The 26,862-nt window shown below is 40.6% G+C and overlaps 1 protein-coding gene across 4 annotated transcripts; it reads right to left on the reverse strand.

The window, feature by feature from the left end:
- Window positions 1-219: 219 nt before the first annotated feature.
- mfge8b (milk fat globule EGF and factor V/VIII domain containing b) lies at window positions 220-25,270 on the reverse strand. 4 transcript variants are annotated; one of them, XM_084018293.1, is made up of 11 exons: window positions 25,101-25,270; window positions 15,297-15,419; window positions 14,430-14,561; window positions 13,686-13,718; window positions 8,412-8,525; window positions 7,627-7,808; window positions 6,080-6,235; window positions 5,593-5,737; window positions 4,274-4,458; window positions 4,025-4,180; window positions 220-3,172 (listed from the first exon to the last, which is right to left on the reverse strand). In XM_084018293.1, exons 1-11 carry the CDS (start codon window positions 25,168-25,170, stop codon window positions 3,029-3,031), a joined length of 1,440 nt encoding a protein of 479 aa, XP_083874419.1. In that variant the 5' UTR covers window positions 25,171-25,270; the 3' UTR covers window positions 220-3,028. The 4 variants fall into 4 exon arrangements, with proteins under 4 accessions (XP_083874419.1, XP_083874418.1, XP_083874421.1 ...); XM_084018292.1 differs by having other exon boundaries at window positions 4,274-4,476; XM_084018295.1 differs by lacking the exon at window positions 13,686-13,718.
- Between the last annotated feature and the right edge of the window lie 1,592 nt (window positions 25,271-26,862).

The raw sequence follows: 26,862 nt of genomic DNA on the forward strand, positions 1-26,862 counted from the left end.
AGATTGTATAGTGGTATAAAAGAGATTAGGCCCCTGGGGGTTTTAAATGCTAAACAGGCAAAACGACCCTCAGTGCTTTTGTCCTTTTGATCCTCTCCCGTTTTAAATGGAAAACAGCTCCAATTAATTCAGCAATATGATATAATATAACCTTAATATTCCATCCAGTGATAAACATAGAGGTACAGTCTATTCCAGTCATTTAGAGTGAATTAAAAATGTTGTTTAAATTATTTATTTATTCTTCATATTAAGATACAAAGGCCAAACATAAAGAAATCCTCTTAGAAACACAATACCGGAATAATACAAAAAAAAGCTTAAAGTCCAGTCAAACTTCTATGAGGTCAACAGTCAGTATAGCAAGAAATAAATTCCATATAATACCAAAAAACATCATTATCTTTTTTTCTTCTTTTTTTAAATCAATCATGGAAAACCCGAACAGCGGGGTAACAAGATATCCACAAGACTTTGCATGTTGATGAACACCGAGAAAAAAAATGAAGCTATGTCACCAATACATTTAAACATCGGTTCAACTGAGTAACAATAGGCAATAAAATGCATGCAGACGTCGATAACAAGAGGGAGTACTAATGGAATCATCTGCAACAATAATAAATATTGTACAGTGTTTGACACCAACATCCAGTCTCAACCTCCCGGTGGCATCGCTATCCCCTCATGCATTTTTAAGGATTTTGAATTAATTTTCATTGTTATCAAAACTAACACAGTATAATATTGCACGAGCCCATAATTCATAATTCATGGGGTGGAAAGGTTTAGAATACTGTGACGGGAGCGGCAGAAGCAAATGATATGGCGGGTCGTGTCACATGTCCAGTGGAACCGTAACAATCAGTTTTGATTTGGTTTCTCTCTTACAGTCTTATCAGCGGGGCCTCAGCTTTTAAATCAAGGCATAATGTTGGACCCTAAATAGATGGTATGCAGCAAATATTAACATCTACTAATACAGACAGATCCTAGTACAAAAGGGTTACCGACAACTGTACTGTAATATATGCATGTCACATATTTATACTAAATAACCAAAGTGAGGGATTCCCCCAGACTTTCAAATCTCAGTTTAATCTAACAAAGAAACTGAACTGCGAGTCTATTTTCTTTTGTTTTGCTTTTACTTTTACGTGTAATAATGCAAATGTTTACCGTTTGTCCTTCAAAGCTTCGACAATACTGTTATTTTGTATATATTTCAAATAACAAAACACAAACACAAAAGTGCCATAAGAAAGTGAAACAATAACTTGAAGCACAGCCAAGTGCGTCAGTGTGAGTGTTTGAATACGTAATGTTTCAGTAGCATTTACTGTACATTAGGAGCAGATCTGCTTTGACCTGAGACGATAACATCCATATATGTTAAACTTGCAGCCTCTACACTAGTGTCAATTGTGATTCTAACCAGTTAGTGGTAAAACCAATTCTTGGATAATTATTTATTTAATATGGTCTTTGTAGTCATTCCAAGAATTCTGTCAGCAATGAAAAGAAAATGGCAAAAAAAAAAAGCGTCCAGATCTGAAGTGGTTCTGTTGGTAACAATCTCAACACATGCTTCTTTCTATAATGAATCCACTTCAAACAGCCTGTTGAAGACGAGACTAATTAACTATAAACAGACCATAAACAAGGCTTTTTATATATAGAACGTGTAAATCTCAGTAAATGTTTATTATTCATTTTCTCAAGAGGAATAAAGTGTCTTTTCTCTTTCACTCAACAATGATCTCAAACTCTTTTCATCCTTTGCTTATAACATGCTGTCTGTCAACGAGGGGATCTCTTCTGGCTTTGAGATCAGATAAACTGTATGTTTTATTAGATTTTTGTTTTAAATAAACTCATAGAAACCAAATATGTGAGGGTGCGTTGGCACAAGTTAAGATGATGAATGTTCCCTCATATGGCCTGAAGCTTCCAAATTAGTGCGATCTCAAACAGAAATAAAAATAAATAACTTGATGAAGGTTTGAATAGACATTTGTTTGCATGTTTAATAAAACGAGGATTTATGTTAGTAGTGTGCTGTTGGCTCTTCTGTTGTTGGCTGCAGAGTGAATACAATGTTTACATCTTGGATGTTAACCCTCTGAAGCAGTTCAAACACATGTACAGTAGGAAACACAACCTGAGGATTTTACTGTCCAAACCACTGCAGAGAAACTGAGAATTCTGACTCTCACACAGTGGGATACATTGAGATATTGAGTCTCTCAACAGAAACAAAAAGATGGCTAATTTGCTTGTAAATTCGTATTAAACTATTTAGTATTACTTCATAGTTTATCTTACCAGATTTAAAGTTTTTATGTCACAATATAAACCACATTTTGTGAGGAGAGTCACTTTTTGGTAAAGAAAAGGATTCAACTGCAAGTATCAATATATCCTCTGAAGGTCATTTATATAGTGTGTTTTGGGGGGAAGTGAAGTGTTTGGTTATAGGATGTGTGCAAGCTGTCAAGTGGAGCTTATGTACATCACCAGCCGTGGGTCTTGGAGGTTCAATGTTCCAGGTAGAACTGATCTGGGATCAGAGTCTAGGCAGCACCAACTGATACAGCAGCAGCTCTGTTACCCTTGACCTCAGACACAGGGATGAGGGAGTCACCACCTTTGATTTAGCTGGTAGGTGGAATACAAATCTGACCCCAGTTCTGCTCCGTGACAAAGAAGATATACAGTCATTTCCTGAAATGATCACAGATTTGGTTCAGGTGTAAAGAAGAGTGATTCATTCAGGAAGTGAACAAAGATGGCACACTGTGAGCTAAACTTATTCAGGGCCCTGGTAACAGTGATTAAGGGTAACGTCTCCCCTCCAACCAGCCAGGGTTGGGTCGGTGGCATGCTGCTCTAGTATTTGCTGCCCCCTAGGGCTGAAAGAAAGGCAGTGCAGGTGTGGCTCGAGAGGGAGAAGGGAGGGAGGGAAGAAGCGGAGGGAAGAAGGGGAGGAGGAGGTAGAGAAAGGAGGGGGGGGGGGGGGGGGGGAGAACTACTCGTCACAACCCAGAAGCTCCATTCGCAGGGTGATGCGTTCGTGCCACTCCCATGGCAGGATGCGGACGTACCGGCTGTAGAATGAGGGCTCGAAGATGTTCTTTTTGTGAATGTTGTTGTCGCTGTTGCCTGGAAAGATCTGGGCAGAGAATAACAGCCAAGCACAACGACAGATCATAGTTAGCATAAAAAACAAAAAATAAAATATGCTGCTCGTTTCGTTTCGACAGCTTTAGACCACTTGGTTACTTTTCTTATTTTGTCATATATATTGTATGTCATTTTTTTATTTTTTTTTTAACAAAAAAACATTCTGGCTTAAAATGAACTGTTGTACCAGCTAAATATAGACAAATATGTATGACAATAAACTGTATATATTTGAGGACTTCCTGTGGATGTCAGAGGACAATGAATATGAAAACACGCTCTGGCATTTAGAACAATGAAATGGAGGTACAAAGCCAGTGAGCCTCAAATTTAGGGAGGAAATCAGAAAATCACTAAGTCAACTAAACACAAAACACAAAAAAATCATGTAAAATAAAACTTGAATTCTAAATGTTTCATCGATTAAGTCAGAGGAAACTGTCAACGTTCCACGTCCTTGATCTAATTACTTCTGGCTGCAATTTGGTCGGCAATTAGATCTTTGGGTTTGATTCATTTTCCGTATGCATCATTTATCTTTCATCCAATGACAACATAATTAGTTCCTGGTGTATAGACAACTACGTCAATCCTCCAATGTGTTCTTTATTCTAAACAAAGGATTTCTGTTGTACATATTTTTATGTCTTTTGGTGTATTTTCCTATCAGGTGTTTTTGTTTAATTGTCTCAATATATTTTACATGCCTTCATAAAGCTGTGTAAACTCGTTTTTGTGTACATGCATTTCACATACAGTATGTTGTTGAGTCAATGGACTTTCAGCTGCTATTTTCTGTATTTTACATTAACATTCTCTGGGGTATTTGTCCTGGACTGACCTTGTCCATTCTTGTGGTCTTATCCTTCACGATGGTCCAGGACTCTCCATCGTCACTGTGAGCCACTCTAAAGGCTGTGACAAATTGGATGGAGCCAAAGTCTTTGGCTCCCTGTGTGATGACCCCTGTGATCTTCTTGGTAGATCCCAGGTCCACCTTAGGAAACAGAAACCACTTTGCTTTACAAACAGAGCAGTGGGCAAACTTAAAATCAACAATGTACAGCTCTGTCCGGTCCTCCACTTCTACCTGTAGCCATTCAGACCGGTTGTTGGTGGCAGCGGTCCAGGCATTGGTTTTGCCCTGTTTGTCCAGCCGGGCATAGTGAGGGTGCCAGGTGAAGGCCTCGATGCCCCAGGTGCGGAAGGTGCTGGAGGACGTGATCTGGCGGTCAGACACCAGCCGGGACTTCATGCCCATCGGCTCTGAACAACCTGAAGTGTTTAAATACACTGTGGAGGTCAGACCAGGCAGAGATACAGAGGAAACGAAAAAAGGGGGATGGAAAGAGAGAGAAAGAAAGTATGATAGATAGGGGATGGACAGGAAGTGGCTCGGGCCAGCCAGTGATGTAAAGCAGCAAACACTCAGCCAGATATGATGAGGCAGATGCAGTGGACAGTGAGGTGGCATACAGGTGAACATGAAGCCAATAGTGTAAAGTTCAGGCTTAAACGAGCTCAGATCTGTGAGCCACCATTAGTTATACAGTGATCCTTCACAAGTTTGCAGTATTTTCATACATTTCATACCATTTCACATGATCAGTATGACCTTAAGATCCTAAAGGAGAATCAAACTTGTGGATCTTGTTGTACAATCTATAAATGGTGTAACAGACTTTAATGAGTGTCTGTTAGTAAAGCAGCCGTGCATGCAGGTCAGATGAGATCAAAGATGCAACAACTTGTCTTCTGCTAAATGCCACGAGTAATTAGCATTAAAGCGAATGCACAGAAAATGGGTTTCTTTGTGTATAAAAATGCCGACTGTGATCTCATGCCAGGCTGACAAGAGACACCAAAACAAAACAAGCCCCAAATAAAGCAATTTTAGAATCATGCATAAACTAGGAAGCACAGGACGGACACTGATTTGATGAATGAGACAACTATCAAGAGAGATGAAACCAGAGAGTTCTAAAGAAGCACACTAGCTCTTCATAAAAAGGCTCAGCGAGATGAACAGGAATGTGTTCTAAACAAAAGACTTAAAAGAACAAAATTTGCCTGCTGGGTAACATTTTGTAGATGATAAACATGACAAACACGTGCATTACTATACTGCAATATGATCACATGGTTTTGATAAATTCACATCTGTGTTTTAACTTACTGAGCGGTGCTATCCTCCGAGTAATATGCTTTGAAATATGATCAACGACTGAGCCTAGGGCTGAAAATAATTACTGAGGAAACATAAAAGCTTAATGCTGGTTAAAAAAAGACCAAAGAATGACAACGGTTCCCACCTGGATGATCTAAGATGTGAAAAGTCTGTTTCACTATCTAACAAAGATCTGTATAGTGAACACCAATAGTGTGTGGATGTTTTCTGTGCGAGCTTACCATTGAGTTCACAGCCCACCAGCTCCATGCGCATGGTGCAGGCCTTGCGACACACCACAGGGATGATGCGGATGTACTGGGCAATGATTGGTGGGTCAAACAGGTTGGTCTTAGTGCTGTCATTGTCCACGTTTCCAACAAATACCTACAAAGAAAGGAGGGCTTAGCAAACCGTGTCAAATGTGCTGTTAATTTGATTTTTTTTTTTTTTTTTTTTTTTTTTAACAGATACTTATAAAGTGATACTGAAACTGATATTTAGTGGCACTAGATTCATGTATTCTCAGTAAAGTTCCAGTAAAATGTGTCACTGCTCCCTCTAGTGGTTATTTTCTATCTTTTCGAAACATCAACATGAACACGTGTTCTGTGTGTGTGTGTGTGTGTGTGTGTGTGTGTGTGTGTGTGCGTGTGTGTGTGTGCGTGTGTGTGTGTGTGTGTGTGTTGACTTCCACATCTTGTAAAATGTTGTGCTGTGTCTCCTCACATTGTCCCTCCTCTGTCCATCCGTTCTGTAGAGCGTGTACGTCTTCCCATCCAGGCTGGAGGCCACCTTAAAGGCCTTAACAAACTCAGCAGTTCCGATGCGACTCGCTCCCTGCATCACGATACCTGTAAAGCGCATCTTTCTTTGCAAGTTGACCTGAAATTGAGGGAAAGAGAGCAGACATTAGAAGGTTTTAGTTAGTGAGAGTTTCTTTTTAGGGAGAACTAGAAGTTCAAATAAAACATCAGGTGACATAAAATGAAGGCAGGAAATGTGGGCTCACAAAAATACAAATACTTGCAGGTGCAAAACAAAAGCTTCTTCATGTGTGTAACTCAGAGGCCTGCATTGGGTTACCTGCAAATTTTGTTTGTAGGGGGAAACAAATATGGCTACGGCATGACTAGTGTACTGAATGTGAGTGGTAAAACATTTCATTTTTTTATTTTACCATTTAAATCACCTACTATTCGATCAGCGTCCAAGATGGTTTTTATTTTGAAAACCTGACTGGTACTGGTAAGAACCCATATAAAAGCCTCCGTAAAAATAAAGCGCTTTAAATGATTTAATTTGAAGCCGGTATGTTTAATCACTGGGTAGCAGGTCTTATATTAACAGGTTGGGTCCACATTTGATTTGGAGATAATTGTGGGAACTGAGTCAGCTCCAGTCCTGGGTTTCGTGGGAGCGGGTAGGTGTTGGTTTGTAAAACTGGACCTGTGCAGAACTCTGGTGTTAAAATTATCAATACATCTAGTTGTATTTTTGACTTGCGGGCCAGCCTACAGATGTCGCAGGAGCTTACTGGCTGAGTGGGTGAGTGAGTGACTCCCCATTGTTTAGCAGTGGCTACACAGGAACTTCTCCCTCAAGGACTGTACATAATCACTTTACTGATTTTTCAAAATGTTGCAGGCGAAAAAGTAACCATGTTGATTCCCAAGTTTGCCAAATAATGTCTGTTTCAAAATGTTCCCGTATGTTTTCGGAGATATTTTAAGCTACCCATGGTGAGAAACGAACACAGTTGATTTCAAAATAAATTAATTACTAACGAATAACATGACGAGGATATTGATGAACAATAGTGGTGCTTTTGACACCATGCCAAAAGATAATAACATTTCAAGGTCTATTTCATAATTCATACAGAGTAAAACCATTTGTGTAAAAACCTGTTACTATTCCAACCATGAACCAGTTTCTATTAAACTTTTAACCACTAAATGTTCTGCAGCTTTTTCAATTTATGATTTATGTTTCAATATAGAGGTTTTCATAATCGTTTTGGCAACCTCCTTATAGTCTAAAATATGAAAGTGGGTCCATCCACTACAGGGGGTAGCATAGGAAAAACCTGAATAAAATCCATTTTAAACCCTGGAGTTTTCTTTCCTATTTATTTTTTATTGAGTCACTGGTATGTATCTGGGTCTTGCTTAACGAGGGTTACCTAATATACGTATCAGGTCAAATTATTTAATGGCATGAAAAGTATTTCCAACCTGGTAGATACAAGAAAACGACTACGTCCCTGGTCTCACCTCTATCCATGGGTTTTTGTCATGTGCAGCAGCGCTCCAGGCATTAACCAGTCCCTTGTTGTGAAGACGGGCAAGCTCAGGTCCCCAGCGCTGCAGGCCCAGCAGGCTGTAACGAACTGATGAGGCGGAGATCTGGGACTCAGCGATGCCTCCTCCCTCGAGGCCGAGCAGAGAGATACAGCCTGCAGGGAAAGAGGGAGGCAGCTAACATCGGTGTATGATCTCCCACTGTGACACTAATGCAAATTTGACATACATTAACCTTCAATGTGAATTTAGACAGCATGTTTACACTATGGCTGTAGAGAGTGCACAATGGTAAGGACTGATCTCTAAAAGACAAACATGCTTAGAGTTTATGGTCACTTAAATGAAAGTCTTATCATTCAGCTATATAAACCATACGAGCATTAAGCACGCAGAGCTTAATTGAATAAAGTATTGATTACTCATTTGGCAGGCTCTCTATATGGAGCCTATTTATCATCCTAAAATGCAGCAGCTTGGCTGCATTCCCAATCCTATCATTAATGTTCTACTTCCTTTAATTTGAATAGTTCTATAACACTTGCAATAGTACATCATTACAGATAGATGTGCAGTGCCTATATGTGTGCAGTTTGTTTACCTGAATAAATGTGACATGTGGTATACACACAATGTATACCTAGTAAAATTAAGTTGTGTTATATTATTTAGATGAAAATAATGATTGATTAAGATGGCAGAAATTGGTAATAATATATCCATCCATCCATCCTGGAGTATTGACCGCTCACACTTACGCAGTTGGCAATGTTTTCCCACATAAGGGGATGGGCAGTGGCATTTGAAATCCCCGTCCAGGTCCCTGCAGGTTCCACCATTCTCGCACGGTTGGCCAGCACAGTCGTTCACATCTACAGAGACATGAATCACATCGTCACCTACTGAAGTTATAAACACAAACGGCTTACTAGTCAACTATTAACAGGGAGCCTGAAAGCAGATCACAGTTAGTTAGAAGTGTGAGTGAAGGTCACATGTCATGCTTAAGAGACAGGGTTCAATATTTCTTCATCTGCTCCACAACTAGGTTAGTTGAAGCCATGCCAACAGGACAGGAGCTGTAGTAGAGAGATAGCGGATATCAAAGAACCAGCAGTACCAGGGGATCATGTTAGGGTTGTGAAGTATAATGAAAAGGTGTGATGTATAATGAAATGGTCCACGGTGTAAATATGTTTACCTGGGGGAGCAAAATTAGCTTTTCAAAATAACCTTCATGATACATGCTGCTTTAAAAGAAGAGTAACAGTAGGCCATTTCAGTGCAATGCATGTTACATTTCCTTGTAACGCTTTGCATTGCCTCTTGATGGCACTCTCACCAACAATATTTGTCCAGCTCAAGGTCTGTCAGATGAGTTAGAAAGGAGGGAAACGAATCAGCAGAATTAAACTCTCTTTTCATCTCCCCCTACAAGAACTGAGAGTGTGACTAAACCAGCTTTGAGTGCTCTGTATTAACCACATACGCATTAGGAAAAAGGCACAAACTTAGCTGGTTGTAGACGAATGCACACCAAAAAGGGGGATTTCTATCAGTGTCTGAGGCTCTTATCCTCTAAGCAGTTGTTATTGTGGTAGTAAATGGACGCAAACAACCCCGGCGCACCAATGTTACGTTTCTCTCCAACATAGACACCCATGGGATGCACCCAGCATCTCCCTCCATAAATAGCTCTGTGTCTAAAACTTCATTTTAAAATATGCATTCACAAACTCTGGATAACCAGGTCTACAGTCATAAACCCTCAGGCTGTGGGAGCTCATATGAAATCACATAAAACAGACTATTTCTAGCAGCAGTTGGATATTTTAAACATCAAGCTGACTACTTGTGTTTTAAATATACACCCACCGATCAACCATAACATTATGACCACCTGCCTAATATTGTATAGGTCCCCCTTTTGCCGGCAAAACAGCCCTCACCCATTGAGGCATGGACTCCACTAGACCTCTGAAGATGTGCTGTGGTATCTGGCACCAAGAACGTTAGCAGCAGATCCTTTAAGTCCTGTAAGTTGCGAGGTGGGGCCTCTATGGATCGGACTTGTTTATTCCAGCACATCCCATAGATCGATTGGATTGAGATCTGGGGAATTTGGAGGCCAATAAACACCTAGAACTCATTCTTGTGTTCCTCAAACCATTCCCAAGCCATTTTTGCTTTGTGGCAGGGCCCATTATCCATCTGAAAGAGGCCACTTCCATCAAGGAATACTGTTTCCATGAAAGGGTCTACATGGTCTGCAACAATGCTTATGTAGGTGGTCAAAGTGTCAAAGTAACATCCACATGAATGGCAGGACCCAAGGTTTCCCAGCCCAAAGCATCACACTGCCTCCGTCTGCTTTGCCTTCTTCCCATAGTGCATCCTGGTTCCATGTGTTCCCCAGGTAAGAAAACGTGATACATCAGACCAGGCTCCTTGGTCCAGTTCTGATGCTCACATGCCCATTGATGCTGGGGTCAGTATGGGCACCCTGACTCGTCTGTGGCTACGCAGCCACATATGCAACAAACTGCCATTCACTGTGAGTTCTGACCAATTTCTATCAGAAGCAGTATGAACTTTTTCAGCAATTTGAGCTACAGCAGCTTTTCTAGGACCACACGTGCCAACCTATAAGCTCAGGTTGTATTTATCATGTCCTGAGACAGGCAGAGGAACAGGTTTGTTGATTTTCACTCATGTTAATCTAATTCACTGTAACCATGAAACGAGATGGGTGGAGGGGTGAAAAACATATATATAATTAGCTTAGCCGTTACATATTAAGCAGTTTCTGCTATCAGCACACTGTTTGCATCGATTTTGGGGGGCAGATCATCTGCTAGACTGAACACCACTCCATGGCCCGGATCCAACCAACCCTATAGTTCATAACAGAAACAGCACACTACCACAACATTCAGAGCGTCAATATCTGTCTCAGCATGAAACCAAAACCAATACAAATCTGATGCGGCTTGTTTGAAACCTGATCCTGATCGACACAAAACCAAGGTCAGCTGGCAGGGCATCTGGTGATCAGCAAAGCTACATACATCCAATACCTGTGCTGCAGCCTGCAGGAGTCTGGCCTTTAAAGAAGGTTTCTGCCCACAAGGTTCTCAAACTGAGTTTTAAAAAGGAAATAATCTGTGATGTATATGGTTTGGCAACAAGACTAAACATTGTGTGTATGTATTTTCCATTCGTACCTAAATTAAGCATTTTCAGTTATTTAAGTGATACATTTATGGTATAATTGTTAAGAACATCAACCTTTCACCTTTTAGTTTCACAAAGTTGACAATGGATCTGTTTCGGTGAAGAAAATGTTCCAACCAGTGACAACATGAAAAAAAGAAACATATTTTGAATCTCCACTCTCACCGTTGCCACGATACAGCAACCAAGAGTACCACAATAGTAATATTAAATGAAAAAGACCCAACGGTTTCTACATGTGTAATTTGCTGTGCACAGGCTGCAGTGAGTGCCAGTTGCACCCAGAATAGCTTTGAATCAGATCTCTGCCAGGGTGTCACTCTCTGCTGGAGAGGCATAGAGCTCTGAGATGAGACTTCTGATGTCATGAAGTATATTTGCAGAGCATATTATTTAAAGCTGCATTTCTAAACACTCACTCTGAATAGATCAAGGCATGATGACATCAGATCCTGTGCACTGGTAAATGATAGATTCCATACATGTATTGATATTGTATATTTATTAACTTCTAAGAACATCTTTTTCTGATAAATCGAGTGTCATAAAACTGACAAAGTCATGACTTTATGTACCTGGGATTTAAATGAAAGAAAAATGGTAAACGTTGGATTTCCCCCTGTTGAAAGTCTAGTTATTCAATACCACATTATGATTACATATTTACACAAATGTGGTTGTCATAGTTTCTGAAGGATCTCAAGCGAAGCACCCAACCCCCAAATGCTTTGTGGTCAAGAGAAGAGGAGTTGCAAGTGTGAATATATGGAACTTAACTCTATAGATGCGTTTTAATACAGAGATTCTGCCATAATCATGGAAAGAAGACCTCTTAAAATGCCGCGATCAAGCCGCTTAAACTGAAACTTACGTTGCTGCATAATGCTGCAACGGTGTCTCCTTTACACAAGCATATCGGCTTTGCAGAACCAGAGAAGCCGTGATGTGTAACACAACAGCGTGGTGGTCGTGCGACGTATTAAATAGTTGCCGGGAATACGATTGTGGTTAATTGTAATTGCAACCCTTTTAAGTCTGTTGCTATTTCTATGTTGATGTTTACCTGTGAGGGTTCAGCATCACCAGTCAAACAACTAACAGCTGCTTCTGTTATCATGATTCCAGGTAAGCAGCTTTGCGGAACTAATAGGACAGTTTAGTTTGTTTAATGCAGACAATAGTAAACCAGGAAATGCCCGCCAGACAGCACGAACACACACATAATCACATACACATGAACTCCATAGAGGGCATGGGGCCCAGTCTGCCCACACTACCACATCCTGGGAGGAGCTCAAATCTCTCCCAAAACAAGTAAAAGAGCAGCACATCCCTTCTCTGGGATTCAGAGACTGTAAGAAGAAAAGGATTCCTTTTCTCTCTCTGTTTCCATAAATCTGCTTTGGCCCAAAGTGAAGACCCCCCCCCCCCCCCCCCCCCCCTTTTAGGCCAATAGGACAGTTAGACGTGCTGCAGTCAGACCTGAGTAGTAACTGTGACATTGTCAGGAGGACAGACTTAATTTGCCGTTCCGCCTTCATGCTCACTTTTCCGCCCGGCAACAGTAGCAGCACTGACGTTGCGAATGCTCAGTGTGGACCGCCACTTTCTGTTGGCTGACTGGCAAGAGGGATGAACCATGTGTCTGTGTGTATGCTAAACAGTCTGTTTATGAGATCATGAGCTGTGTGCGGGTTGTTCATGTGGGATGTGCAGCACACACATGATTAATCTTTTTCCAGTAGAGTTTTTTGCTCCCTTAATCTGCTTTTGGGGGGGGGGGGGGGGGGGGTAGTTTAAAAGGGGAAAAGCTATTCAGCTAAGAAATACATTTGAAATATGTCTTTCTTGTTAACTTCTTTGCCACAATCAACACTGACTAGTCCATCCTCCACTTCATACCTACTGCTGTGGTTTTGTTATTTATATATTATGTATTTTTAGATTGTGTGGTTTCTGTGAGATAAACATATTGTTCTACATCTGGCTCAAATTTGCCAACACCTACTTATCAGACTGTGTTTTCTGATCACAGTGAGAAGTTTTCAGGACCCCCCCTCCCCCCACTTAAACTGTCACAACACAGTCATCAGTAGCTGTGAATGGAGGGGCACTTCCCGGCCCCATCGGTCCTCAGGAAGGTTCTCATAAACCAACGCAGTCAAATCAATTCCCCTCCTCATTATCCTTGAGGCATAATCTAATAAGTGTAAATGGCTGCTCTGCAGAGGGCTCTTATTCTGGCAGCTTGGCTAACTGCACCTGCCAAATGTCTTGTGATTGTACAGATCTGTGATTTGTGGATAATAGATCATCAGATTACAATATTTGAAGTGTAAATATGAGGGGAATTCTAGATTTAAAAAAAAAGATGGTTACTTGTAAACAACTTAACTGGCTCAGAAGGTACTGATGATTTCCCTGATGAGGCATGAGGGAGTTGAAATGACTTCTTCCTGTCTGGATAGGTGAACTGATAAAAAGGCAGTGCATCTAATGCCGACATGATCTCACTCCCGCTTTTGCTACTAGCCTTGACTCATAATCAAGGAGAGATAGTACTAAACTCAATGGTTTCCCTGTCTGTCTGTCTGTCAGTGTGTGTGTGTGTGTGTGTGTGTGTGTGTGTGTGTGTGTGTGTGTGTGTGTGTGTGTGTTCATGTTGTGTGAGTGCCTCCCCATACAGCCAAGATAACAGAGAGCACCTGGATTCAAGAAGAAAAATAGACCACAATGACACACACACACACACAGACACACACACACACAAAGACACCTTTTCCTATATACTCTGTTACCTTTTCTCGAACTTAAATCTGCCCCTTCGACACCTAGGACAAAAAGGCATACATGATCAAACAAAATATTCACTTACACTCTGCCTAAAAGTCTGACTTGCTTCCTGCTAAATTCCTTCTTTGTACACTCTTGGCCACTGTTATGCTGCAACCTTCCCCCAGCAAACAGCAGCCATCTGTTTCTGTGTGCCGGGCTGGAGGCGTAGGAGCACATGTTCCCACTGTTGCTTCCCTCTCTCTCTGGCTGACCCTGACTGAACCAACCTGGTCTGAGTGCCGTGTGAATGAAGCTCTCATAAGGACGACAGCTGTCCGTCTGGTGGCCACTACTTAGAGCAGCTGTCTCCATGTTAATGTGTAAGGTAAGACAGATTAGCTGGGACCTCATTACACTTGCTCATAAATTGTATTGTTTTATACTGTATATCTCCACCCTGTAAAAGAGTTGCATATCAGCAACACAGACTTTTATTTGTGCTGCTGTAGCTGAAAGAAGTGAGGATGTACTGCAGCGGTTAGAATGATCAAGACTATAAGATATGCCGACTTATTCTGATATTTTGCCTGAGATTCTTCTACATACTCATTCATAGTCAGCCCTCTAATGCAAAGTGGAACTGATGTTGATGTGCGTCAGAATAAATCTGTTGCCCCTGATCTCACAATTATAATACAACTCTATTGAAAACCCTGGTAGTTCATTAGAAAGCCTGATAAACTATCGAAGAGGGAGCATGGACTCACTGTTTTGGCAGTGGCCTCCATCAAAGCCCGGCTGGCATTTGCAGACGTACTCGCCGAAGACGTCACCTCGGCGGGACCGGCCTGTCACCTCACAGATGGCATCATTCTTGCATGGGTTGGGGATGCAGGGCCCTTTTGGATGAGAGGGAAGATACAGGAGAGGAAGGACACGAGAGACAAGAGATAGAGGCAGGCAATGAGAAGCAGGCTAAAAAGGTCTCAAAAAGCAGCACATAATGCTGCAATCAAAAGTACAAATGAGGGAAAAAATCATCAAGCACATCAACGACTGATCCAGGAGGTCCCGATCAAGCCCAGAATAACATCTAAAGGACTGCAGGCCTCACTTGCCTCAGTTAAGATCCGTGTTCATGATTCCACATTAAAAAGGACACTTGGCAAAGATGGCACCCATGGGAGAGCGGTGAGATGAAAACCACTGCTGTCCATAAAGAACACAAAGGCTCGTCTCACATTTGCCAAAAAACATCTCGATGACACCCAAGACCTTTGGGATAAGATTCTATGTACTGATGAGTCAAAGGTAGAACTTTTGGGAGACATGGGTCTGGTGGTACATCTGGTGGAAATCTAACACAGCATTCCACAATGAGAACATCATTCTAAAAGTCAAACATGGTGGTTTTAGTGTGATGGTCTGGGGCTGCTTTGCTGCTTCAGGACCTGGAAAACTTATTGATGGAACTATGAATTCTGCTATATATATATATATATATATATATATATATATATATATATATATATATATATAGGCACATATTATACTGTAAATCTGCTCTTTTAAAATTCCTGATTTTTTATTTAGAGCTAAAGAATACTAATGTTGACATCTGAAGATTAGCTTACCAGTCTCAGTTTCATTGCAGGTTTCTCCTGAGAAGCCATCAGGACAGATACAGATGAACGGAGCTCCTGCCCCGGTCACACAGGTTCCACCATTACTGCACACATTCACCTTACAGTAATCACCTGGACAGGGAGATAGAATGAAGGGGATTTCATTAAGCCAAAAGAAATCAGTAAAATTGATGTTTGTTTTCAAATCAACCTTGTGAACCTCACAAACCCAGTAACTAATTTACATGTATAGGAATTGTTGTGTGTCTACCATTTCATATGGTCTCTACTGCAATCAAAGACACATGGGTGAGTTACTTTAGCTGAAAGACTCATGACTAATGTTTGTTGGGTGAGTAACAATCATTACTCATAAAACAAAATTGAACAAAAAAAAGGGACAGAGAGAAGGTAATCGGGTACTGTAGCAGTTGTGATTAGTCCGGGCATTATGCATGTTTATAATGCAGGTTTTGTTCTTTGTGCAGCATTAAAACCAGTTTCAACTTTTTAATAAAAAAAATTACATATAGAGTATCAGCTTAAATCTTCTCCCTTCATTAACTTTCCACAGTATTCTCTTGTGCAGCTGAATAAAGAGTAAACAGCCTGCTGCAGTTTGGATGTGGTGGTCTTAACAGCTGAGTAAGCCATCACAACACTGTAAACACAACACAAACACTGGATGTTTCCACCAGCATCACTGCTGCCTGGCCTGAAGCTGACCATTTTTTTTTCAGTTTGCAGTGGGTGGTGGGAGCAAAGGGAATCAAGCAGGGTGCCATGGTTTACAAATGTATGAAGACCAAATTAGCTGTCATTTACAGAGAAATAGATGTATTCCTGCCCTTAAATTGCTGAAAAAAATTATGATTGGCAAATAGTGGAGATTAAGTATGATACATGAGAGAGTAGTCTGGTACCTGACAAAATGACAGTGAAATGAAATGCTAGTATAGTAAACAATGAACCAGTAATTACATTTTTCTTAATATAGATACAGCACGTGGCATTTTGGATGTGAAAGTTTCAATGACACCCTGTTTTGACCCTTAGAATATGGAGGAAGTGAATAATTGGGGGGCTGTTAACACCCGTGAAGACGAGGAAAGCTTTTCCAAGTTAACAGTTATCATCTGGATAATTGTTAAGGAAATTGAGGTTTGACCCCAAGTGTGAAATTGGTGGTTTAAGCACCACAGGGTCTGCCATTGAAGCTAAAAAAGGAGCTCTGTGAACCCGTTTCTTTTAGTGTTTCACCAGGGTATCTCTTTCCTCCTCAAACTAAGTTGACTCATGGGGGTAAATACAATTTTTGAGACTTCTATAGGAAAGAAAAGTGGCATTTAAGTCTTGTTGAGGGTATAATTCACAGAGGCCACAGCTGAAAACTGCATTTTGAAGAGACTTCTAACTTTCTGTGCATCGCTGAGTCTTCTCCATCTTCTAACCCCAAACTACACACTCCCACACACTGATAGTTTCCTGCTCTGATGAGAACATACATTTATTGAGTATGAACTTTGGCCAAGAGTGAACCATGTGTGGAGAGAGCTGCTAGTTTGTAGATTGCATTTAGCAATTCTATTTCAACCTCATGACAGAACCTCGCTGGATTTGCTATCCACTACAAGGAGAGGTAGAGTAGGCTTGTGTCATGATCTACCCAATTCTCCCATGTGACCCCCCTCCTCTGTGGCCTCCACTGGCTCGCTGTTGCAGCCCACATCCAATTCAAGACGATGGTACTGGCTTTCAAGGCCATCAATGGAACGGCACCCATCTACCTTCAAACACTGGTCAAACCACACGCCCCGACGTGAGCACTTCACTCCTCTACTTCAGCTGGACGGCTGGTACCAATATTGCTGAAATCAAACAAATGTCGCTCAGCAAAGTCCCGACTCTCGTCTGTTCTGTTCAGTGGTGGAACGAACTCCCGACAGGACAGCAGAGTCACTTGCCATCTTCCGCAAAAGACTTAAGACTCACCTGTTCAGACTTCACCTCGACTCGAAAAAAATATTTAAAAAAATATAAATAGATACTTTATCTGCAATAATATGTTGTGGTTTCTTTCTTTAGACAAATGTACTTATTGTAAGTCACTTTGGACAAATGCATGGGCTAAATGCCTGAAATGGAAATGTAATATCCACTTTGTCAACATCCTGTTTGGCCATTTATCTACTAGAGTGCATTGATGTCCAGTGTAATCAGTGCTTTATCCAGTGTCATGGCCTTCAAGTGTAAATATATTGTGGGACTGTTAGGCAACAGGCTTGCTGGCACCACCAACATATCCTTATCTAAACGTTGCTTCCATTAATCTTTGGAAAGGAATGTGACCTCCCTTCCTCCACTGGCAGACAGATCCCTTCAGCAAACCCTCTTGATTATTGAGAAAATGACCTTCTAGGAATATCTGACTGTAAAAATCTGTTCTGACAAACTTAATAAAATCAAGAAATAGAAATAACACCCATCTTCATTTAACTGTCTCTGTAATCATTGCATGTGGTTTGAAGGGTAATTTAGTCGGGAGGTTTATTGAGGAAATGAAATTAGTCATGTTTTAGTCAAGGTTGTCAGCCAACAGGCAGTGGTCAAACCACCAGAGTCTCCTTGGAGATTCCCAGTGATGTCACCACTTGTAAAAAACACATCCATACAATAAAAATATAAGGAAAAGGGTGTCTATTTCTTTCACCTATTCATGGTATATTTAAAATGCCATGGGGTTAACAAGCTTTGCACAAAAGGTCACAAGACAAAACAAAACATAAATATTTCAAATTCAACTAATTAAAGAAAAGATGTGTGTGGTTTCCACATGTAAAATCCACTGCTGTTTCAGAGGAAACCGGAGACTTGTTCTTCCTCATTATCTTCGAGAACTGCTGACAGATCAATGCAGTTTTCAGATAAACTGGAGTTACAAGAGAAATATGCGGCTGTAGTTTCAGTTTAGTTTATTGAGAAACCACTGCAGAAAAATCACACCACCATTATGTTTTGGAGGCAATAGAAATCACAGGAATGTACATCTAATAAGCTGGACAAAGAAAACTCAAATTAACTGCTTGGCTATATACAACAATAGATGAATCAAACCTTTAAGCTGCTACAGCCACATAAACAAAATTCCCAAAACGTACAATTTGAAAAATACATCAAGCATGGGCTCACAACTGCTTGTCCAATCTATAACCCACTTCAGGCAGTATGTGCCTAAAGAAAGTCGTTGCTAGTGACTCCTTTATTACAAGAACCCTGATGAAAACAAGAACGATCATGTTAATGTTATCAGAATGTTACTAAATGGAGGGTGTGGACTGCTAAACATGAATTCCGAAAGTACTGTGCCAACTACTCAAGGAAGTTGAGTCATCTGAGACGCAGCCTCGAACACAGCTATTTTGCTTTTGATTAATTTGTCAAAATCACAGCAGTGCTAAAAGTATCCAACATGGTGCCTCACTTTGTCCTCACCACAGTGACAGATTAGAAAAATATGTATTATGTTTGGCAGGACAAGCCATTTCCAAAGGGCATTGTGCTTTTCTCACTCCTTGTGAGTCATAGTCTGTGATTTCCCCATGATACCACAACCCAAGCATGAGGTTCAAATATCAGATAAAAAATACAGAGCAGTCAGAGTCGGAATCACATAATGAATCAGTCCCCAATTAGAGCCACCAAAAAGAAGGTATGTGATCCTGCAGAAGATTGAACCTATGTAAGGACACAGCTGGGGCTGGAAATATTGCTAGTGCATGTATAAATATTTATTTCTATGCAAACATGTAAAAAGATACCAAATATCCAAAAACAAAGTCAGATCATCACATGAAGTTTAGGTATTATATCCTATTTGTTAGCATTTGTTATTATGGTCTGGTGGCAGCCACTACTTGATGTACACAGCCAATGAATCAAGCTTACATTGATCTAATTATTGAATGATTTTCCCCTCTCTACTTAGGTTTCAAGATGATGACCCTTAGATGTAAGCAGTCATCACAACAAGAGAGTAAAGCACCTCAGGACTGTGTGGTAAAACCGTCTGTAGGAAGTCATTTAACAGCTCTGTGCCGTGATGAATGAGGATGAAGACGAGAGTCATTTCAGGACATAACGGTGGGGGTGCACTCTTTGAGGACAGTAACTGCAGCCTATATTAGAGGAACGGTGACATAAAATAGCTGTTGGGCTGAAAAAAAATCCCCTTGATTGGAGCAGGCGAGCCTTGATCCATTTGATGCAAGACAAAATCATTTCTGATGGCTGCAGTGTTTTAGATAGGTTTCACTGACAATGCATGCCATTTGTCACATTAGGAAAATACACACAGTGCACGGATATAGACTAACTCACTAATAACATGGAATAAAACAGTAGTAAAATAATACATTAACTTTGCATATAATAAGCATTGCTAATACAGTTTGGGACAACTTAAAAAATGCAACATCAGATATCTGCTGCATAACTGGAGGATAGGGCTGATAAAGCATGTGAATGACCATGCATGTGTGTGTGGTTACGTCAGTGCACATATCTGTGGTGTCTTGAGGCCTGAAAACAGTAAACGCTGTGCCCTCTGCTCTGTCACGCACACATGGTCATGCTGGAGCGTATAGGCTGGCAGGCGAGTGTGGGAACTCAGTGTTCCAGAAAGAAAAGGAGCGAGGCCTACAACACACACACACACACACACACACACACACACACACACACACACACACACACACACACACACACACACACACACACACACACACACACACACACACACACACACACACACACACACACACACACACACACACACACACACACACACACACACACACACACACACACACACACACACACACACACACACACACACACACACACACACACACACACACACACACACACACACACACACACACACACACACACACACACACACACACACACACACACACACACACACACACACACACACACACACACACACACACACCCTTGTTAAAACTGTTGAGGATGTGCTGAAGCATAATAAGAAGGCTTGAGATCTGTAGAGAAGCTCAGTTAGCCTGAAAACCTGCCCCGACTGAGTGCTAGCAACATAAGGAGAGGGGAACGTGGACATGGGAAACAGGAAGCAGATTTATCAAGACCACGCCAACCAGAGTCCCTAAAATACCAACTGGACTTGCTTTAGGTTTTTGAAAACGTTTCACCTCTCATGGCAATAGGCTTCTTCAGTTCAGAACTGAAGAAGGTGAAAGGTCTTCAGCAACCTAAAGCAAGTTCAGTTTCCTATAGGATAAAACTTTCAAAGATAACCATGACCTGGATGGGCGAGAATCTTCACAGACATACTAAAACTGCACATTTAACATGCTTTAATGCAAAAAAAAGCTTAATTGTTCCCATCCTGAATGTGCTGCAGCAGGTCTTCTCACTCTCTCTCTCTGAAACGCTGTATTTGACCTCCTGCCCCTCCCACCCAAAAAGCCCAGTCTGCTCTGATTGGTCAGCTGGCCAACTCTGTTGTGATTAGTCACTTAGTGCGTTTGTCAGAAACCATTACTGTTACCATAAATGAAGATGGAAGCATCAGCATGCTCAACATTGAATGCTTTCTGGTCTACGGCGACATGTTGGAGAACTATTTAAACATGGCGGTGCCTGCCTTCATGGACTACTACTACTACCAACATCAAACGCACATGGAACCCAAGAGCCTGGTATGCTCAAGATTTCTGTCCAAGTCTGTTATGGCAGTCTCGCTGTAACGCTGTAATGCTTGTAACGGTGATGTTGGGACTGTGAAAATTAATTGACTCTGAAAATCATGTGTGTGTTCTAGTCCTGCTCTATGTGTAAAGTGTCCCGAGATAACTTTTTTTGTGGTATGGCACTAAAATAAAAAATATTGAATTGAATTACTATTGAGTGATAAATAGGAATATTAGTCACTTGTTCTTAAATTCCTCTTCCTTTGGACATCTTCTAAATATTGTGACTCCATGCTCATCTCCGCTTTGACTAGCTTTGTTTGATGGAGTAGCAAAGTAGCAGCTGGGGCAGATATAATGCAAATATGTTACAACATCACTACATTATGGGGAAAAAAGGCAAGATTTCAATTGAAGCAGTTCGAGAGGAGTGTTTCTGTGGAGGACAGTAACTCCCTTTGGACATGGACTTTAGGTTGTGCAACTCTGTAAAACTCTTACATGCACAAAAAAACTGTAAAACACACTAAAAGGAAAAAACAGAAAAGCATAACAATAGCAGGACTCCAGTTGCAGGTGTGCTTTCTGTAATCTGCAAGTGCTGCTCCAGAGCAATACAGCCACCTGCTACTGCTAAAAAAACAAAAAAACAAGGTCCAGCCACTAAAAATACACACAGGCATCACACACCATCAACCAAACAACAAGCTTTTCTCTGGCGTGCTATAACTGAAATAGAGACTACAGCAGTGTTGCAACACCTATCTAAATGAAATGGAGTTGTACCAATATATCAATGTCACTAGTGTCTCTGATCAAGACTTTTGTGAAAACATTCCTTGCTCTTGGATTAAAATACAATTTTGTCCTTCAATATTTAAGCTCACATGAGGAGCGTGTGAAATATTCAACATGGCAGATTGGAAAGTGGGGCGACATTTACTAATAAAGTGGCCCGGATTAGAAGACACTCCATATTGCAATGAAACATTGATTAAGGAAGCTATTCAAAATTCAAATGGAAGAAAAAAAAGAGCCTGTCATGTCCTGGGGGATTTGGTGGGAAAAGTAATGAGATAGTCATCAGTGAAGAAGACAGCAGCCTGAAGGGAAGATCCAATACAGGCAGATGGTAGACAAACACACAGATTTCTTTCACAAACTTACTGACACAAGTACACTGGGCTGGGGCTGCCTCTAACTATTATTTTCATTATAATTTCATCTGCTGGTAATTTTCTCGATCAAACGATGATTATTTCCATCTTTAAATAAAAAAGGCATTTTATCATTTTAATAATATATTATAAGAGACAAACTTGGCTTATTCAAATGTCTTGCTGTGTCTAACCAACAGTCCACAACTGAAATATATTGCATTTGGTATCATATATAACAAAGGAAAAATAAAATACCCACCTTTAAGAAGTCGGGATAATCTTGGCCTATTTGCTTTGCTTAAATTATGCATTATCATATTGGATTAATTCTGTTTACTGATTAATCAAATGAATGTTTCCGATATAAACCACTCTGGTTTGGTCATCATCTGGCTTTAATGACTGACTGATCCAGATTATGATGCATCCTTTTCCACATTATATTGTGCCAATATTCATTATTTAAATTATCTACATTAAATCCTCAATTCTAGCATTGTCAATCCCCCATTGTTGTATTAGTGTTTTGCAGAATCTTGCGCTTTTCAGGATAGATAGTCCTGAATTTTGCAAAGCAGAGTGAGCCATGACACCCGTTTAGTAATGAGGATAACCTTAGTCAGAAAACATACTGTAAGTAGAAGAAACGGACAAGAGGAGTTTACAAAAAGTAGAATTCCTACATCACATTACCCTAAATAAACCCTGAATGAAAGCCACTGTATGGTTTGACTATTGTAGTGTAGAAAACATCCATCACGTTAGCAGGAAATTAAATCCCTGGCAAATTAAGTCCAATAACTTGCCTGATATATTGGCAATTAAACCCTCTTTTACACCTGCAAGTAAATTCGCACAAATTTTGACTGAAAAGCGTTCATATGCACCTGCCTACATACAAATTATACCCATACACACACATTCATGACACGCCATTGGCCCAGCGTCTGACTATATTTAGCCCTGGTTTACTCAGTTGCCCTAAGTGGTCTTGTTGTGAGAAAAGACTGCCTCAGCCCTGACACAGAACACAATTTTCTACTTCTCTGCGCTCAGCTGTAAAACAGATAGAACAAGTAAGCTACAACCTACTGAATTGAGCTCAATCAGGCAATATACAGAGGGGAAAACCATCCCTCAGCTCCCTTTACTGCCCTGTAAACATGTTTGCATGACACAGCAGCAACAAGTCACCGATCCCAACCCCTGAGTGTGGAGAGGTCTGAGTGTGATCATTGTTGTGAGTGGAAGTTCACTGGCATGCCTGTGCTGGCGGCTGCATCCGGAAAAGTGACTCAACATTGTGGCCAGTGCAACCATTCCTATTCTCCACGGCTGTCCCATCCCTGAGCCTCCAGGAACAAACATGTCGGGGTGTGTGTGCTTCTCATCATACTGTTTTACTTTCAATTCAAACAAAACGTTTTTTTTTATTTTTATGAAAAATGTATGCAAGTGATCCTGGGGGGAAATTGCAGCCTCCCTGTCACGCAGGTCTCTCCTTCTCAGGACAAGGAAAGGAAATACAGTCCAAATCTGAGTTGTTGAAAAGAAAAGTTGGGGTATCAGTAAAAAATATATGTGCAATCTCCAAATTGAACACTGTGCAATCTCCAAATTGAACAATCTCCCGTTGTTCCCCAATGAAGTCACATGCTTGCATCTGCAGCCTGCAATGATAGTCAACATTTGAACACAAATGTGTGTGCCCTACTATGAAATACAATAGTTACTGTCCTGTAAAGTATAGAGGGTTAACAAGGGCTTAAGCTTAACATTTGTTGTTGTTGGGTTTGTTTTTGCTATTTATTTGTGAAAATGGTCACAATGTTTGTTTGTTTGTTTTTTTTATTTCAGACCCAATTCATAAGCAAAATTGCCTTGTTAGAGCTCATATTGAAATATGATTAACCTAATAACCTACGTTATACACTTCCCTGCATATTCTACAAAATTATATATTTACAAAATCTCTGAAAGATTTAAAAGATCCCTGACCTCTGGTGGTGAGCATTGATCCATGAGGCACTCAAAATTGACAGTTGACTCAAAGTCCAACTTGTCTCAACTCAAAAAGTCCAAAAATCCATTACAAAAACAAAATCTGCCAGTCACACAGCAACATCCCAAGTCATGTATTCTGCTCTTTGTCAATGTGCAAAAAAAATAGCAACATTTTTACATTTGGAAAATATATTGCAAGAAAAATACACCAAGAAAAACACCTGTGTGACATGTGATGCCTTATCCCGGGTCTGTGAGCAGAAATGAAGGCAAAGAAATCAGGTCATTTTTACCCATTGTCCGTTGCCCTAAATGCGTCTGATGCATTGAAATGCAAACAATGCCAACTGCCAATGGCATGAGGTTAACACTGGACAAGTATAATAGTAAGCCTATATGTGTGGTGCTTTTTAAAAGGGCCACTCTGCACATTAAAAAATGCCCTGAGGTTTTTATTTCTGTAACCACCGTTATTCAGACATAACTAGATTGTCTGGCCTAAGGTTACAAAACCTATACTACCGATTCAAAGTGAGCATTATTTTATTAGGAATTATCTCTGTCATTTAACAGTCTAACCTTGCAGTTTCAGAGCCAAACAACGTCTCTCACACATCATGTCAACTCGTACAAATAAAGTATAGCTTGAACCTGTGTACCACTACCTACTAGCTACAAATGCCCACTGCTCCGTCACTTTGGTGCCACTTCATCACATACCACACACATACCACACACATACTGAGGGAATGATGAAGGACTAAATTTACACAGAGTAACCTTAATAAGATAAGAGTAAAAGAGGGGGGAAAAGTCCAACTTTAAAGTACAACTCAATTGAAACAACAGCCCTTAAACAACTAACGTCAACGGCGACGGTTTGGACTGTAAACAAAACAAAAGAAGCAACTTACCGTTGGTCCCAAACACCAGACAAGCTGTGAAAAGTTGCAGCCAAAGGACAAAATGTGTCTGCACCTTCATGACGGCTGTTATCGTCAGTTGTTGATAAGCTAAAGTTCGTTAGTTTGTTGAAGGGACGAAAAGAGGACAGCAGCGCTGCGGACGTTGTTGCTTCTGTGGCTCGAGCTTGTGCGTCTCAGGCAGCAAGCTTAGAGCAGGAACACGTGCGCCTCAGCTCTAAGCCAATCACAGACTGGAGTTTTAATTGTAACTCCACCCACTCCTCCCCGTTCTCGGGGATCAAGCACACATACACACGCGTGCGCACACGAACACCAAGGGCAGTAAATCACCCAGGAAACAAAATAATGGCGAATGCGATGCATTTAATTAAATGTCTTGATTAAGATATTGAATATAAATACACTGAGAGGAAAATAATCCTCAATTTCACCCTGTATTTACATTTAGTGGCACTTTTAACTTGGTAGCCTACTTACAGTGGAGAGGAAATCGTCTATTTTATACTTTTTACTCCAGAAAATTATAAGATAAAACTGCAAGTTGCAATATGAATTGGTGCAATTCTAAACACTAAGCTACAATTCAAAATCCCCAAAGTTAGTATGAATCCTTTGAGCAGTCCGCTTTGAATCAACCATATCTCATATGCATGTAGGTTAAAGATACATTTCTTTCTGAAGACTTCATGTTTTTGTGAGGTGCTGTTTCACATCACAGTGCTGTTATGTCCTTTGTAAAGAGCACACATTAAATGTATATTTTGAAATGTGATGTCTTACCCTTCCCTTGAATTGCTGAAAACCAGACAACTGCCCTGCAGGTCATGGTAGCACATGTAGAACAAATAATGTCTGTTATTGTACAAATGTAAATTATCCAACTATCCACACACTGATATATGTGTCAAGATGTGTGAATTCATGAACACCGAGCACAACCCTTGTTTTTCGTTTTTTGTTCAGCAGCAGGACTTTGCATGTCTTTACACTGCTGAAGTCAATGAAATAGGTCAGTAACTGGTTACATCTGCATCTTTAATCCATGATGTCTTCTTGGCCTATTCTCAAATAGTTCTGGGAAAATTCCCATGATGGCGCCATGCATGAAATCCTCCTCTGAAATGCAGATTAAGGCCAGTGTTTTATTGTGGAAAACCTAAAAGGTTCATCTGTGGGCGTTTCTTGAGCCGAAATCCAGTAGTGGGTCAGAGTTGATGTTTATGCTCTTAGAGAGTGGGCGTGAGGCGAAGAATTGTTTTTAATGGGTGTGAATCTGAGAGGAACGTCCAACAGTGTTAGACCCCTTTCAATCCTTCACCTCATTCCTTTTCCTCATTCCCCTGCATGGATGAATATGATTTAGATGTAATTTTTCACCCATACAAGTACATATTAAGGCAACAAATGAAGACTAATTGTAACAACAGTGATGATTGTCAACTTCAGAGGATGTAACACCTGCTGAATGAATTGCCTGTGTCTTTCTGCCTCTCATCTTTATATTTCTTTCCCTTTGGTTTAAATGTTGGACATCTTACAGTAGCAACAACACTATTCTCAGATGAACTCTACACACTTTGATTGGGTAAATGTACCATTCTGTAGCCTAGTAACAAGCCAAAGTGATTTAAATGCAGCTTAAAGTGGTCTCACGAGTAGTGACTTGCTCAAATATGCTATTGTGCTTTGATGGTGTGCTCTCATCACATCGCCATGCTTGGTTCATCTCTCTGTCCTCATGCACGTTTAA

The sequence above is a fragment of the Eutrigla gurnardus genome (assembly GCF_963514095.1).
Source record: "Eutrigla gurnardus genome assembly, chromosome: 9".
NCBI classification, from domain to species: domain Eukaryota; kingdom Metazoa; phylum Chordata; class Actinopteri; order Perciformes; family Triglidae; genus Eutrigla; species Eutrigla gurnardus.

Coding starts and splice junctions, on each gene's coding strand:
- mfge8b (XM_084018292.1), bottom strand. CDS start 25,170: ATGAAGGTGCAGACACATTTTGTCCTTTGGCTGCAACTTTTCACAGCT. Junction 15,420..25,100: donor TCTGGTGTTTGGGACCAACG/GTAAGTTGCTTC, acceptor CTCCCTGTCCAG/GTGATTACTGTAAGGTGAAT. Junction 14,562..15,296: donor CTGCAATGAAACTGAGACTG/GTAAGCTAATCT, acceptor CTCATCCAAAAG/GGCCCTGCATCCCCAACCCA.